Source organism: Acomys russatus, chromosome 11 (assembly GCF_903995435.1).
Source record: "Acomys russatus chromosome 11, mAcoRus1.1, whole genome shotgun sequence".
Taxonomy (NCBI): domain Eukaryota; kingdom Metazoa; phylum Chordata; class Mammalia; order Rodentia; family Muridae; genus Acomys; species Acomys russatus.
In genome coordinates this window covers 42,024,093-42,040,421 of record NC_067147.1, presented here as the reverse complement: position 1 = coordinate 42,040,421, position 16,329 = coordinate 42,024,093, and the positions used below count along the sequence as shown (strand labels likewise).

Genomic DNA, 16,329 nt, shown 5'->3' with positions numbered 1-16,329 from the left:
AGTTATGCTAAGCTCCTATCTGCAAGCATAGCAGATATCATTAATAGTGCCAGGGGTTGGCACATTCCCATGGGGTGGGTCTCAAGTTGGGCCATCATTAGTTAGTCATTCTCTTGATTTCTGCTCCATATTTGTCCCTGTACATCCTGTAGGCTGGGTAAATTTTGGGTCTATGGTTTTGTGAGTGGGTTGGTGTCCCCCTCCCTCCACTGGAAGTTCTGCCTAGTTATAGGAATGGGTTGTTTTAGTTTCCATATATCCTGCTGTTAGGAGTCTTAGCAGATCTCCAGGTCATCCCAGAGGTGCACCATCCCCATAGGATTCCCTTCTATCTCCAAGCCCTCTCACTTGCCACTCTTCCCCCACCTCCCCACACCTGATCCTCACTCTCATTCCCCTCCCCACCCCTTCTCCCACCTAGTTACCTCGCCATACACTTCTGATGTTTATTTTATTTCCCTTTCTGAATGTGTTCAAGCATCCTCCATTGGGCCTTCCTTGTAACTTAGCTTTTTGGATCTGTGGATTGCAGTATGTTCATCCTGTACTATATAGCTAATATCCACTTATAAGTGAGTATATACCATGTGTGTCTTTCTGGGTCTGGGTTACCTAACTGGGGATAATATTTTCTAGTTTTATCATTTGGCTGCAAGAAATTTCTTTTATCAACAGGTAGAGACCATTACAGAAAAGCACAACACAATGAAATGCAGACTTATGGAACCCGGTCGCAAGGATGCATCTACAAAACAACTCCTACACCGAAAGCTCAGGGAAGAATGATTTTTACATCCAGATAATAAGAGAAAGCTTGCTATAAGATTGTATCACAAAGTAAAGTCAGTTATGTACCCATACGTTCTCAAGAATATGACTGCCTAAGTATGAGCCGAACACAGACAGTAACAATAAACATGCTTAAGGATGGGAAAAGCCAATGAGGCATCAATCCTACACAAGAACTATAGGAATTAAAGGAATGCTGAGAGTGGAAGAAATAGTCTTCCTCAGGAAAGAGCACACCAGATGGTTTTCCAATACCAAACAATCAACTCTGAAAACATGCAAACAAATACCATTATACAGGTTGTACTTACATATTTAAGAATATATATTTTTCCTATAATAACAATTAATGAAAAATAAAAGGCCTTGGGCTTAAAAGAGAGCAAGAAAGGAGTATATGGAAGGAGTAAAGGGAAGAAAATGATGAAGTGAAAGAAATATTTTTAAAAGTTCAAGGCTCTAAATATACAGATAGATCCCATATACTTCTTAAATCATCTGACTTATGTGCCTCAAACCAAACATGTCATTTCATAGGTTCTCTTTATTTGGTGTTTTTCCCAATTTTTCAGGATTCGTTTTAATGATTGCCTTAAGCAGCTTACTTTTAAACAGTTCCCCCAGTATCCAGATATTGTAGCAGCATTAATAATGCAGTGTTTTGTTTCAATAATTACGACATGTCTGGAAGAAGATCTGTGCATTACATTGCGAGTTTCCTGAAATAGAAGTCTTCTGGTTTTCCTGTCCTCTTCCACTCCATAGAAGATTTTCTTACACACACTGAACCTCAATTCACTTTTATCAACACTTATTTCTACTTTGTTTTTCATATATGTATATATGAAAATTTAAGAAAATATATTTGATCATAATCACTTTCCACCACACTTCTTTATCTACAATCTCTTCCCTACTCATGCAACTCTGTGTCCTCAATTTTCAAAAACCATCAAGTCTAATTCATGCTGCCCAAATGATCTTGGATGTGTGGACCTCAAGCAAAGTATAATTTTCCTACTAGGGGGATACACCTTAGAGAATGCACTCCCCTTTCCCTCCCACCCTCTTTCCCTACCTCCTTCTCTCTCTCTCCTCTCTGTCTCTCTGTCTCTCTGTCTCTGTCTCTCTGTTTCTGTCTCTCTCTCTCTCTGTCTCTCTCTGTCTCTCTCTCTTTCCTTCCCTCACCCCCTCCTTCTCTCTCTCTCTCTTTCTCTTCTCTCTTTCTCCCTCCTTCCATCTCCTTTCCTCCCTCTCCCCCCCCCAGGCTATCAATTGCCAATAGCTCCTTAGCTAGTGTTTGAAATGTGTGGCACCTAACCAAATGCTGGGACTTTTGTCTGCCTTGATGTTGCTCAAGTCTTGTGGGTGTGTCAAAGCCTCTGTGAGTTAATGTGTGTAGATGCCCTGCATGTCCAGAAGGCAATGTTAACCGTCTGGCTGTTACAGTCTTTATGCCCATTCTTTGGCAATATTTTCTTGGATGTGGAAGAGTGGGATACAGATGTCTCATTTAGAGCTTTGTAGATTATGACTTTAAAACCTCACATATTTTGAAGGAGATATTATAATTAAGTACTTAATGCTTGATATAAACAAAAGTTTCATTTGAATATAGGTTAAACAAAAATGTGTGTGTTTGTGTGTGTGTGTGTGTGTGTGTGTGTGTGTGTGTGTGTGTGTGTGTGTGTGTGTGTGATCTGAAAGAGAATTCTTCCCATAGGCTGGTAGGGAGTGGCACTCTTAGGAGGTGTGGCCTTGTTAGGGTACTTGTGGCCTTGTTGGAGAAAATGTGTCACAGAGAGTGAGGTTGATGTCTCAAATGCTCAAGTTAGGCACAGTGTGGCACTCTCTTCCTTTCTCTTCCAGTCTGGATGCAGAACTTTCGGCTACCATACATCATGTACCACACGTTGTATGCCTGCAACCTGCCATGCTTCCAGCTGTGATGACAATGAACTACATCACCAAACCTCCAAGCTATAAGCCAGCCTCAATTAACTCCTTTCCTTTATAAAAGTTGTCATGGTCTTGGTGTCTGTTTACAGAAACAGAAACCCTAACTAAAATCTTTTATCCTAATGTCTCCCTCACCATCATCAGGTTTAGTAGTATTTTATATGCAACTAATTCAACATTTTGATTTAGCTAATATAATGTGATTATTTGGCATTAATGTATGAAGAAACATGGAAAATCTATTTATTTCAATTTTCCTTTGTCAGATGATATAGATTAGAACTTTGTAGAAGCCAAAGGTTATGACAATAATGATATCATAAAAAATCCTGGGTGTAGTGCATTTTTGGTGACAGTATCAAGTTATCTTTGTGTTTCTGTGTCAGGGTCACAAGGTCTTGGGATGATTAATGAGAAATGTTACTTTTCATGGTAGGAAGTTTTTTCAAACCATTAATTCTAGAACTTAACACATTTAACAAAAGAATAAAACACAGACACTGAAAAATTAATGCTGCCACAAGATTTTAAAAGAAAATAAATCCAACTATTTACTTAGTAAGTGCATAGTTAGAGCCTCCAAGGACATGTATGGCATGGAGACTTGACCTGAAGTATTACCAGTAGGAATAAAAAAATTGCACTTATTACGGGTGATGTGGACATGAGGTCAAGGAGATCTTCAGGTTCCTTGCAATACTATTCCTAAGCCAATGTTACATATTTTAAAATACATTTGCCAATAAGGAACTAGCCAGGTTTAATCCACATGTGGAGTCTGTTTCAGAAGCCTGTAGACTCCTCTCGGTTGCTCCCCAAACCCTCTCATGACCCCTCTTTGCAAAAACACCTTATCTCAGCTTTCTTGCTAATCATCCTCCTACAACTTTTCTATTGAAAGTAGTTTTTCCCATATGGGTAGATAATCAGAATTTTACATGATAGGACAGCATAGTCATAAAATGTTCTCATCCTTTGTACATAAATAGCCCAGACCCTCATATTCTGGAGGACTTTACAAAACCTCTATTCAAATTTAGACGCCCAAATTGTACTAAATGATTCAAAATTCAAGTCTTTTAAGGACTATTTGCTCTTTGGTCTACTTCACATGTAGATGAATTAGAGTCTAAATACAAACACATATCTTAAAAGGGTACTAGGGGAATTCTCTCACTGTTGAACATAACAGCAAATTCTGCCCTGAAAATACCAAGACTGGTGGTGACTTCCCACATTAAGCTTCATGAACCAAAACAGGTTACCTGAAGGCACAGATCTATCACTCAGTCTCAGATCTTCCACCTGGGACTTCTAGCTTGGTACTCAAATGATGCGTCCAACAGGCTACATTCCTTTTCCCCAATTTGACAAGGGAGACCCTGAGAAAATGAACTATCCTCTGTGGAAACACACGTTGAAAAAGTTTGATGTTACAAGAAAAATCACTGGAGTCCAAGTGAAATCAATGCATACAAACTTATGAAGACGACGGTGTGACACATCTGTAGAACCGTCACAGTATTTTGAGCAAACTTTGGTCATCTGTTCAACAGCCACTTGCCCTCCTCCTCTTTATCCTTTGTCTTCTTGTGGCTAATGAAATTCTCATTTTGATTAAATAATAAGTGACTAGCCATAATGATTGAATATGAGGATTAAGCCCAGGGACTTGCTAGTCCCTGTGGATAACTGCTGCCAAGACTGCCTGTTATGCATTTATCAACTTAGCTCAGTGACAACACATCAGTGGCTCAAAACCTGTCCATGGAAGAGTATTTCAGCTATAAAAGTCAGTAAGTACTACAGATTGGTGCTATAATTATGTGCTGGGCCCAAGCCACTTTTAATTATGTCACTATTCTAAACTAATCATGGAAACTTCATCACTTTTTTGTAGATTGGTTTAAAAGGGGGAAAGGGACAAAGCTCTGTTCTGAAATGAATAATATATATAATTATATATATTACATATGTGTGAGTGTCTATGTGTGTGTATGTGTGCATGTGGCAAAAATTTAAAAATAAAATTATGATAATAAAAGTGCTGAACAGAGAAGCTCTACCAAGAGTTAGTTGCATCAGCCAGATCCAGGGCTATTAATCTTTTCTCAAATACATTTTCTACATTGTCGAGTTTAAAATTCAATAAAAATCAAGGTATTTAAAGTCTTATCATTAATCCAACATTATAAATACATAGTATTTCTGGCATAATTGCTTAGAATGACTCAGTAGGCACATGCGAAAGTAACAAGTTAATCATAGTAGGCTAAATTCCACCAGAAGACCTTAATAAATTGATATTAGATATTCTTGAGACTGTTTTTTATTACAAAGGTATGGTACAATAGTCTAACACTGTCATTTTATAAAAAATAGAAATAAGAAAACATATCATTTACTTTAGAAGGTTACTTTACAAGGTAAGAAAATGACAAAAAAAAAAAAAAAAAAAAAAAGATTTATCTACTTGCTCTGAAAATAGAACAATAGCCACACTTCTAAGGAAGGTTTTGTGAGCCTGTATCTATGTTGATGGAATCCCATCCTAGCTTGCAGGAAAGATTCCTCTGGGCTTCACATGGTATCTGAAACTGCGATATGTGACACAGCTACATGTTTAGAGTGTTTAAGAGTCTTTATATTAGAAATATCAAATATCCACTTTGGAAGTTCTACCTATCACCTCTCTCTCTCTCTCTCTCTCTCTCTCTCTCTCTCTCTCTCTCTCTCTCTCTCTCTCTCTCTCTCTGTGTGTGTGTGTGTGTGTGTGCGTGTGTGTGTGTGTTTTCCTGAGTGAAGATAAAGTGTGTTGGAAATTAAACATAGGAAGAAAATCACAAATATTAAGTATATTGAGACATGTGAACTTATTAAAGGCAGGAAAAGCCTAAGATTTCTTCTTCTCATCATGTTTTGATACCCTATGAGCATATACAGTGGGAAGAGGTCCCTCTCAGTCACAGTCATAGGGGAGAGGAGTAAGGGGAAAATGGGAGGAAGGGAGGGATGGGAGGATGCAAAGGATGGGATAACAACTGAGATGTAATATGAATAAATTAATAAAAAATATTTAAAAATAGAAGTAACTCTTACAGACACAAAGACAGTTGAGAACTGAAAATGCTCCCAGGAATGAGACTCATAATACCAGATGGACCATCAATGACACTTATACCACTGGTGCACAGCCATACTCCACATCCAGACACCGAAGAATAAAGGACCCTTTATATTGTACAAATCAATTATAGTCATTCTTAACCTATTTCATAAAGTAACTGATAAGACCACCCAGTGCCTGAAGGCACTTTCCACCAATCCTGAAGAGTTTGACTCTTAGAACTCATATGGCTCAAGGAGAGAAAGGAACGTTATCTTCTGATGTCTACATATGTACCATACCATGTTCAGGTATACACGGACACAGGTAATAATAAAAAGATCATTGACAACAGTATGTGTGTGAATTGAAAGTCAAAATCTTTACCAGATACAGCCAGGAAGTCATCAATGCTGGTGATGTCATCCACAGCTTCGGTGAGAACATGTATGTAATGCTCCCATGTGCGCTTGTACATTTCCATGGTGTTTTTCACCACTTGACTCTTGGGTCTTGATGCCAAAGCAAGTGCAGCATTTATGATCTGTAAAGATATAAAAGATGTTTAGATTGTTACTTCCTTTTGAAAATAAGAATCAATATGCAAACAGCAGGTAATCTTTTTTCCCTCTTTGTATGATTAAATTGAATATCCTCAGGAAACAGGTGAGTGGTATATGTAACTGTACATTATTGTCTTCTTTGTTTTTGGTAATATCAGTTTTGATAGTAATTTAATTTTTTAAAATATTGCATCTCATTTTCAAAGAATCATCAAATATAGGAATACAACATGTTTCTACATTTACTCAATATGAAAGATGACATATAATTATCACATAATTTAGTATGTTATTGCTATCAGAAAAACGGAATGGGAGGATACAAGGGATGGGATAAACATTGAGATGTAACAAGAATAAATTAATAAAAAAATAAAAAATAAAAAAAAATAAAAAAAAGAAAAACATAAGAAGTTTCACTTGTTTAAGAGTAAATACTTCACTGTATATATGCATTTACGTATCCACTTACTTCCTATATGAAATACATATCTTTACAAGTCAAGAACTACTGTAGATTTTAGAGTATGAAATAGAAAATTATATAAGCAAATGTGGAGGTAATAGTCCACCCAAGTAAGCAGACAACTGAAAGGTCAAAACAATAAAAATAGGTCTCTGAGGTAGTCCTAAAACCTAAGAAAAATAATGGCATGGAGTATGATGGTAGTAATGGAGGGGGTGTTAAAATTCAAAGAGGGCCTTGCATTAAAGAAGACATTTGAATAACATCATCAATGGTGGGGAGAGGAAAGACAAAGAATTTAGAATATTTTTTAAAGGATAAAAGGAAATTGTGTGAGTACATTAAGACTTTTTTACCCAGAGCCTTGCTAAGTAAAGGGAGGGTAGGAGTCCTTCGCTCCTACTATTGGCCTACACCTATCAGGAATGCATCAGAAAGGCATGCAAGTGTTTGAACAATATGTTCAGTGCTGTCCTATAGACAACTGAGGATCTCAACAAGCTTAGTAGGTTATAGGAGAGAGAAAGACCCTGACTTATGATGGTGGAGGTAATGAAAAAGAAATCATAGTACTTTCAACTAATCAAAGGAAGATGAGGGTATGTCAAAGATTCCTGTCAGAAACACCAGGCAGTCATTAGTAAGCCCATGGGAAAAGTACGTAATACCACCAAAATAAATCCACATGTATAATAGATAATAAAATATCATGATGAAACGTATTTCACCCAATGTCATGAGAACACACCAGCAATCAGTTAAGTGAAGATGGTATGTGCGAAAAAATTGGTGGTCATTTCTATGTGATGGAAGGTGAGGTTGTTGTTCTTATTGTTGTTGGTTTTTTTTTTTTTTTTTTTTTTTTCATCTTTTGCTTTGATACTTTTGTGAGGTTTCCAGGGTTTCTGTGATGAATACATGTTAGTTGTGCTATCAGAATAAATGAAGTTTTCCTTGAAAGAAAGATGATTGATATAGTTTTTCATGAGAATTGGGAAGAATGATGAGGAGACCTTGAAGAGGGGCATATCAGATACTAGACAGCAGTCAGCATTACAGAGGAAAGAGCTGAACACGTTTCACTGTGGACTCTTTTATTACGGAGTTTGACATTAAAGCTACTCTGTTTTCATTTAAAAATAGGAAGATTTCAACTAGAATTCATTTTTAGGAGTTTTTTTTCTTAACATATTCATATATTGAAGCAAATTGTGGCTTGTGTAGCCAGAGTCGGATTCTATGCCAGATACGTGGAAAAGGGGTCAGACCTATTTCGGTCCTAACACAGCCATAGATTCACCAAGAAAAAAAGCTCAAACCCTGGCAAATGCAGCCACACTGAGAACTGTTGACTTTAGCCTGTATCGGGATCAGGAGAGTCCTGAGCTACACTCCCGTTGTCTCTGCTTTGAAACATGCCTATCCAAGAAGTCTCAGGTGATCATGATGCCTCTAGTCACAGGTTCACAAAGTACGATTTTCCACTGGCCTCACGTGTCTTGGTGTTGAGGCATGTGGAAATAGAATCACAAGGACCTTTCTCATCCATGACAATCTGTGAATCGCCCTCCCTGCTTCAAAGAAACCTAGCCTACAGATTTGCAGAGCAAAATGACACTAATTTTTGTTATTCTTACCCATCCACCTTCTAGAGACACCATTATACTTTGTTCCCCGCCCCCACCACCACTGTTTTTAGAACACATGGAAGATTCCTCCCTTCAAAAAGCCAGTACTTGGCAGTTCTCAGACACTGTGTAGATACCTCTACAGCTACAGTGCAGAACCATAGTTGTATCACTTTACAGGTGGAGAGACTGAGGGCAAGAAAGGTCCCCTACTAGGTGTTCAGGTGAGAAATGATAGTCATGATGCAAATTCAACATCCCCTATGACAGAGCTAGATATCCTAGCAGCAATTTCTCAATCAAGGTCTGCTTCTACCTTTTACTCATGACATTTTCCAACTTGGTTCTTTATATTGAAAATGAACTTGAAGGCACAAGCTAGGTTTTTACCTCAGAAAAAAAGAGTCACATCCTTTCACTAGTAAAAGCCATGTTGATGCCAAGAGTGATTTCACCCATTTGTTCTTAAAATTCAACAAAAGTCTGTGTTCTAGTTGCACTGCTTTACTGCTTTGCTTCTACTTGAGGCTATATCATTTTACTCATGAGACAGTTGGGGGAGGTGACATTGGGCTTCTCTCCCTCTCCAACACTGATGATCACTCTTGAAACTTGTTACAGGGAATGCCTTTCTGAAGCTGGCCTGTGGTGCTAGAAAAATGATAGACTGGAACCTTAAATAGCATACAACACTTAAAAGTAAGGGTCACTAGCAATGTGGGATAATGTAGAAACTGCCCCAAAGTTATTTCTGCATAGAAAGGGTCATTGCTTCATAAAGAAAGGCATCCAAAAAGTACAATATAAAAAGTATATAGTGATTAATTTGTATAATTAATTATTTTGTCTGCTTGTTTGCTTTGAAGAAACAGTAACAGAAGATAGAGCCAACACCCACCTCTTGGAGGATGTTTATCAGGTACAGCATGGGTAGTTAGAATTAAAAACAAAAACCATGATGCGTGAGGAAAGAGGAGACCTTTGGAAAGTACAACACATAAGGCATAGGGGTAAGATCAAGGTGGAGTAGAGAAAGTGACTTGATGGGAAAAAAATCTCTCTTGGAGAAGGAGGTAGAAAACCAAGATGTTAAAAGGTCACATGATAAAGATCCTCTCAAAAGTTCAGTGGCATAAAAGAGGCAAGAGTAATGAGGAATAGCAAGGAGCTTTGGTGGAACCCTGAGATAGCTAAGTTGGTAGAGGGCCTGCTCGGTGTGATGGTTGGTTTTAATGGTCAACCTGACACACCTTATTGTCACCCAGGACGAGAATCTCAAAGGAAGACTGCATTGGAACAGCCTATGGATATGCTCTAAAAGAGTACCATAATTATGCCAATCGATGAAGGAAGACCAAGCATACTGAGGGCAGGGACAATCCTTGGGCAGGAAGCCTGGGCTGTATCTGAATAAAGACAGCTAGCTAAGCACAAAGCCCACCGGCTGGTATGCACCTGTTTTTCTCTGCTCTTGTTGTGGCTATGTCATGACTATTTGCTTCGAGCCAATGTGAACACTCTGCTCTCATGACCTGTAGTCTGGAATTGTAAGCAGAGTCAACCTCTTTCTCTGGTTACTTTCTTTTTCTCTGAGTATTTTATCACAGTAACAGAGATGCTGCAAGAACACTTAGCATGCACAAAGACCTGGACTCCATTGCCAGCGTGCATACAGCAGGCATGGTGGCATAGGAGGTAGAGGTAAAGGGATCAAAATCTCATAGTCATCACCTGCTACATAATGAGTTGCAGGACAGCTTGTCTAAACAAACAAATAGAACTGCTTTTAGATATTTTGATTATCCAGCTTTAACGACTGCAATTATAAAGTGCCCTTTCCATCCAGTAAGCTAACACCTACACCTAGCTAAAATTCTTTCAATAGAATATTACAGGTAGAAGGCTGAATTCACTTGCTTAACAACATTATGTTGGTATTCTTTTCTTTTATTTCTTTGCTTGTGAAAGTGGAGCACATTAAATTTTAAGGAAATGTGCTGTAACGTTGGATATAACTCTGGTGAGGTGCCCCTTGACTTCAGTTTTAGAGTTTTATTAACCTATTAACTTACAATGTACTTTTGTGTACACTGCAAAAGCTCCAGCCTCTGGTGTTTCCTCGTTCCTGCAATTGGACAAGTGTGTGCACACATGTCTGTACTGAAATTATGGCTTCCCAGCCAGGTGTCCCTTTAAAGTACTGTGCAGAAGCTGCTGTAGGGATGTGGAGCCATGAATATATGACAGGTGATATTTTGTGAGAACATTTTCAGTTCAACTGCTGATCCAATTTATCTGATTCAACACTGTACTCTACAAGAAAGCTTTATCCTGCTTGACTTTGCTGATATTCAGCTTAAATCTAAAAGCAGACACAATTTGGAAGATGTACTAACCCTCTTGAAGACAGAAAAGTATTTCTCCTAAGGTACCTTTCTGGTATTTTAGCTATACACACTAGGCAAAAAAAAGATGACCATCCTCCAGCCTTCTTCACATTTAGCTAAAATTTTAAATGAATTTTCTAGATTTATGATTCATTTTCTTTCTTTAGGTTATTGTTACAGTGTGTATGCATTGGAATCACCCTGGCAATTACCTGGTCACTCAGCATTTAAGGATGTCTTAAAACGCAGGCTCTTATTATATTTTTACTAGACTGTTCTTATTTCCTGATAAAAAGTCCCTGCTTCCAGCTACTATTTGCTCCAAAACACTTTCTTTACTACAAATATATTTTTTTCTTAAAATTGGAGAGGATCCTGCCTCTCCCAAAAGCTAGTAACTTCTGGTAGAAAAATAGCTAACTAAAAGCACAATCTAAATTCCCTTTCACAGGAGGCTTCCTTGGGCTAGCCTTATCTAAGCTGTTTCATTACAGTATACAGCCCACTACCCTATGCAGCTCAGTCTCCTGACAATAGAACACAAACAGTAGCTCCGTGATTTTTGCTCTGATTATCACCTAAGTCTCATTCCTTCACCTTCCCCAGCTCACCAGATGAAACAAGATACACTTATAAAAATGCAAAGAAATGTCATGACACACCACCTTCTGCCCAATCAACCTCATCTTCCTCTCCTTTGTGCTTTAAAACCATCCCTTCCCTATAGAGCAAAGGGCAGTTATCCCTGATCTTTGTTACTGCTCTTTCCCAGCTCATAATTCCCCATTCCCTTTTGGTCCTTAACCCCATAACCCCTCTTTTTTTTTTTTAATTTGATATTATAATATACTTACATTTTCCCTTTACTTTCATCTCTCCTAACCCTCCTAAATACCCTTCCTCACTCTCTTTAAAATCCATGCTTTTTTTGTAAAACTGATTTTATTGTACATACACATGAATAAATTTTATTGCACACAAACTTACATATGTATGTGTACGTGAGTATATATACATGTGTATTTATGTGTATATATAATAACATAAGTTCATGTTTTTTGATGTCTACAATCATAAAGTTTCATGACATTAAACAAACTAACATTGTGGTTCAGGTTTTGTCAAGTCCATCTTCAGACTTGGATCATCCCTAAGAGAAATTAGATACCCATTTAGCAGAGACAGTCTCTTCCTCCTTCTCCCAGCATCTAGCACCTTCTACTGTATTTGCTTTCACTGAATATTATCCTAGATTTTTCATAAAGGTACAACTATATAATGTTTCCTTTTTGTATAAGGCTTACTTTGTTGATATAATTTTTCCATTTTCCTCTACCTTATAGCATGCATGACAATTTTATTCTCTTTAAACCTAAGTAATAGTTCACTGTATAAGCATATCATACTCTCTGCTGAATGGACACTTCATATTTTCACTCTAATAAGCAATACTATTATGACAATGCACCTATCCAACCCTAAATTTTCAATGATGTGTGGTATATAGCAAGAAGCAGCATTGTTGGATTACATTGTGTAGTGAAAATGTTTGGTGTCTTTGAAAACACAGAAATGATATGGGAATATGTTTTTGTTTTAATCTCAGGTGTGAGATATGGGGCTGCTTCAGATTGTTTGCAGCAACTGACGATGATTTGTCTCATGCTCCAGCAGGGGTGTGATTTTTGCCAGCTGAAGATTGTTTACATTTGGAAATCTGCCCTAGAAAACTATAATAAGTATTTTGTGACCCAGAAAGGGGGCGGGCATCAAGTGGAGGATACATTCTGTATGTGATTATTGGGTGACTTCAGGTAGATTACAGTCACTTCCAAGTCTGCTGATCATTTTACTATGTTAGTGATGCTCACAGATGGTAGAACACCTCTTCTTATTCTCTCTGTGCTCCAAATAATGAGCAAGTCTTCCTAGTTTTCTTATGAAAAGTAATATTACAATATAAAGTATTTTGTATTAGAGTGATAGTTGGTGTAAACCAAACAACAGAAGTTGTGAGAAGAGGAGGAAGAGTAAGGAAGAAGCAGGAGAAGAGAGAAAGAAATGGAAGAAGAAGGAAAAAATGGAAAGAAGGAAGGAACAAAGGAATGATGGAACAAACCGGGGGGAGGGAGGGAAGAGGGGAGGAAAGGAGAGATGGTAAGAATGAAAGATGGAGGTAGGTAAAAGTCTTGCAGTTATGTCCAACTGGTAATTTATAAAAATATATCCTTTCCTGGATATTGTCAGCATTTAAAAATCAGCAATTATTTTTTGCACTCAAAATATAAAGTTTTTCTTAAAGAAAACCCCGGATCAAGGTTTTGCACATAGTCCGTACTGCTATTACCACTGTTATTTTCATTACAAGCTCTGTGGCCTCTGAAATGATGAAACAAACAGAGATTTTAATACAACTATGCATCAAACCCTGACTTGATTATAAGATGGTGATTTTGCATCCCTGAAAAAGAGCATCAGATAAAGAGGCGGATTTGATGAATTTACCTTTTGCAAAGATGACACCTTCCCCTGCCCCCAAAAAATAGTCTTTTGTTGTCATTAGTTTTCCACAGAAACAAAAAAAGTATTATTTAAAACTAATGTAGATTGGCTGCTGAGATACTTAGTGGGTAGAAGTGTTTGCAGTGGAGCCTGAAGATCCAAGTTCAATTTCTGCAGCATACAAAGTAGAAAGAGAAAATAAATCCCTCAAGATCTCCTCTGATGTCCTCATGTGCTCTATCACACACACACACACACACACACACACACACACACACACTATGAAAATGTTCAATTTTAAAAACAAATACAGTTGCAAATGGAAGGATAGTGGACCCCTGACAAGAAGAGCATATTAAAGGTCTGTTGAGTCAGGTGTGTTTTCAAAGTTCTTAATCTGCATGGACATGTTTCATTTCAGTGAAGATGGGCATTATCAGTATCTCTTGTTACCAGTTAACAACAATAGAGATACAAGCAGAAATCTGTCCAATATTGTGCAAAGTTTTAACTTCCATTATTTTTTTTTGCCTCAGAATGATTTTATACATGAAATTACAATTGTTGTTTCAGGTCTTGCTTTCACAGAAGATAGAGCTATGCAAGACTTGGGTTGAAAGAGGCGTGTGCTTAAATGTATGCAACTCCTTAAGGGTGCTTTTAACATTAATGTTATGTTGACTATTAACATCTGACACACACAAACCTCTTGAAAATTAACTATAAAGAAGTTACTTTAAAAGGTGAAATAAATCTATATGATTTAATTTTTTTCCCCAGAGACAGTTTGATACTGGCTTTGATACAAATAACCTTAAATTTTTAGTTAATATAACAAAAGCACTTTGTGGATTAAAATGATGAGTTATGGACTGAGAGGTCTGATTGCTGCAGTGTCATGGTGTGTAGAGGAAATTAAAAACAAGTAGATATATGACACTCCAAAGGCACCAAAGCTTGCAAATGAGCAGAATTTATTTATCTTGTGTGTAAATTGGCCCTGGTATAGTGAGTTTAAAATTAGAGCAACCACAGTGAAATCATCAGATCAGGTAACAATCCTCTGCTTTCTTATGCTGGCTGCTTAAATGCTTCTCCTTGTCAATGTTGTTTTACCCACCCTTCTTTTCAGCTTGGAAACTATTTCTGTTTTGTCTTTTGCACTGTACTTCAGTTTTGGAAATTACCTCAACATTTGGAATTAAGGCTGTATTTGTCATCTGCATCGTGGAGGCAGAGGAGTTGGTGGTGAGGAGGAGTGCTAGCTTGTCCTGGACTTGGGTTCTATAGACCATTAATGACAACATATTCTACTTTGGCCTCTCAACCTTGTAAGCTCCTTTCTCATGAGCAGGTAATCCTGCTTAGGGGATTATTCACACTAAATCTTCTCACAAGGCTTACCCTGCCTTTGACTACACATAAGAAACCAAAACGTAATGCGCTAGGGCTTAAATTATTTTCTAAGGCTAATGGCAAATATTATTTCCGAAGAACGATGGCTTTCCTTGAAATTATAGATGAGGATACATTTTTTATAATCAATATCAGCAAAAAAGGAAACCAATGACCTAGTGCAGTCCGAATCTCAGAAAATGCAATGAATAAAAAAATTAATGTCCTTTAAAATGTGTAAATTTCATTCTATTCATAAAATCAAGCTATGTCCTTGCCACTAAAGGGAACACAAGTTATTAAATCAAATAAATGAATGAAGAAAAACAGTAAATGAATTGTGTGGCGTTAGATGAAATTATTACCATGCCAGATATACATGAATGAAAATGCAATCTTGAGTCAAATCCTACACTTTAACTTACCTCCCTTAATCATCAGTTCCATGTGGCTTCAGGTAAATTGTTACCCTTTGTACTTTAATGACCTAGCTAATGACCTAGAATTTTATTTCTTATTTCTTATTCATTTTTTAACTACAAAACATAACAAAATAAAATATGAGATGAAACAAAACCCATTACATCACAGTTGGACAAAGCAAATCACCAAAAGGAAAAGATCCCCAAGAGACAGCACAGGAATCAGAGACTTACTAGTTCACACATTCAGGAGTCCTATAAAAACACTAAGTTGAAAGCTATAAGATGTGTGTGGACAGCTTCGAGGTTGACAACTATGTCATGTGATTTCTCTGAAACTTGAGGCCCCTCCTAGCCTGGGTGAAGGGTTAGAACGTATAAAACTGTCTCCCAGTGTCATGGATGAAGATGCTTCAGCCAGCTGTGCCTCTTCTCCCACAATTCCTCTGCGGGCTAAGCTCTTGAGTTCCCTTCTGCTTCCCCAGTTAATCCGTGGGAGCCACCGGTGAGCTTGCTGGTGCCAGGGGAACCATTCCTAGCGAAGGCTACAGAGGCGCTACCATCGCTACTGGTGAGGACTCAACTGTGGGCTTGAGGAGAGACTTGCTCTGTTAAACCAAGCCGAGACCACTGTGCTCTTCATGAAACCAAGAGCTGAATGGGCAGCATTTATTTACCGTCATGAATGTCATCTACGAACACAGTGAAGACCTTTGAAAATGAGATAGAAATTCTGACTGAGTATCCACTTAGAAAAGGACTTTTGGGGAGGCCAGTTTTGTCCAAGTAAATCACACATCCATCATATTCAGTAATTACCACCAGATTTTGAACACTGTAGAAGTAAACGAAATGACTAACTGGGGAAAAAAATGTGTGTGGAGGGCCTGGTGCCGATCCATGCAGGCCCTGTACTTTCTGTGTCAGTTTCTGGGAATTCATATGAGCTTTGCTCCGTTGACTTAGAGAACCTTGTTCTCTTGTTGTCCTCCATCCCCTCTGGCTTCCACACTCCTTCTACCTCCACTTCCCTGGGGTTCCCTGAGCTAAGAGGGGAGGGATTTGATGGAAAACTCTCATTTAGAGTTATGTGCCCCAAGGTCTGTCTCTCC

At 37.9% G+C, this 16,329-nt stretch overlaps 1 protein-coding gene across 1 annotated transcript in view; it reads right to left on the bottom strand.

The window, feature by feature from the left end:
- Nucleotides 1-16,329, bottom strand: part of Ctnna3 (catenin alpha 3) — a 1,456,883-nt gene that overhangs the window by 441,852 nt on the left and 998,702 nt on the right. The window contains exon 11 of the mRNA XM_051153175.1: nt 6,242-6,398. Within this exon, the coding sequence (XP_051009132.1) occupies nt 6,242-6,398 (157 nt within the window). The remainder of the gene's footprint in view (nt 1-6,241; nt 6,399-16,329) is intronic.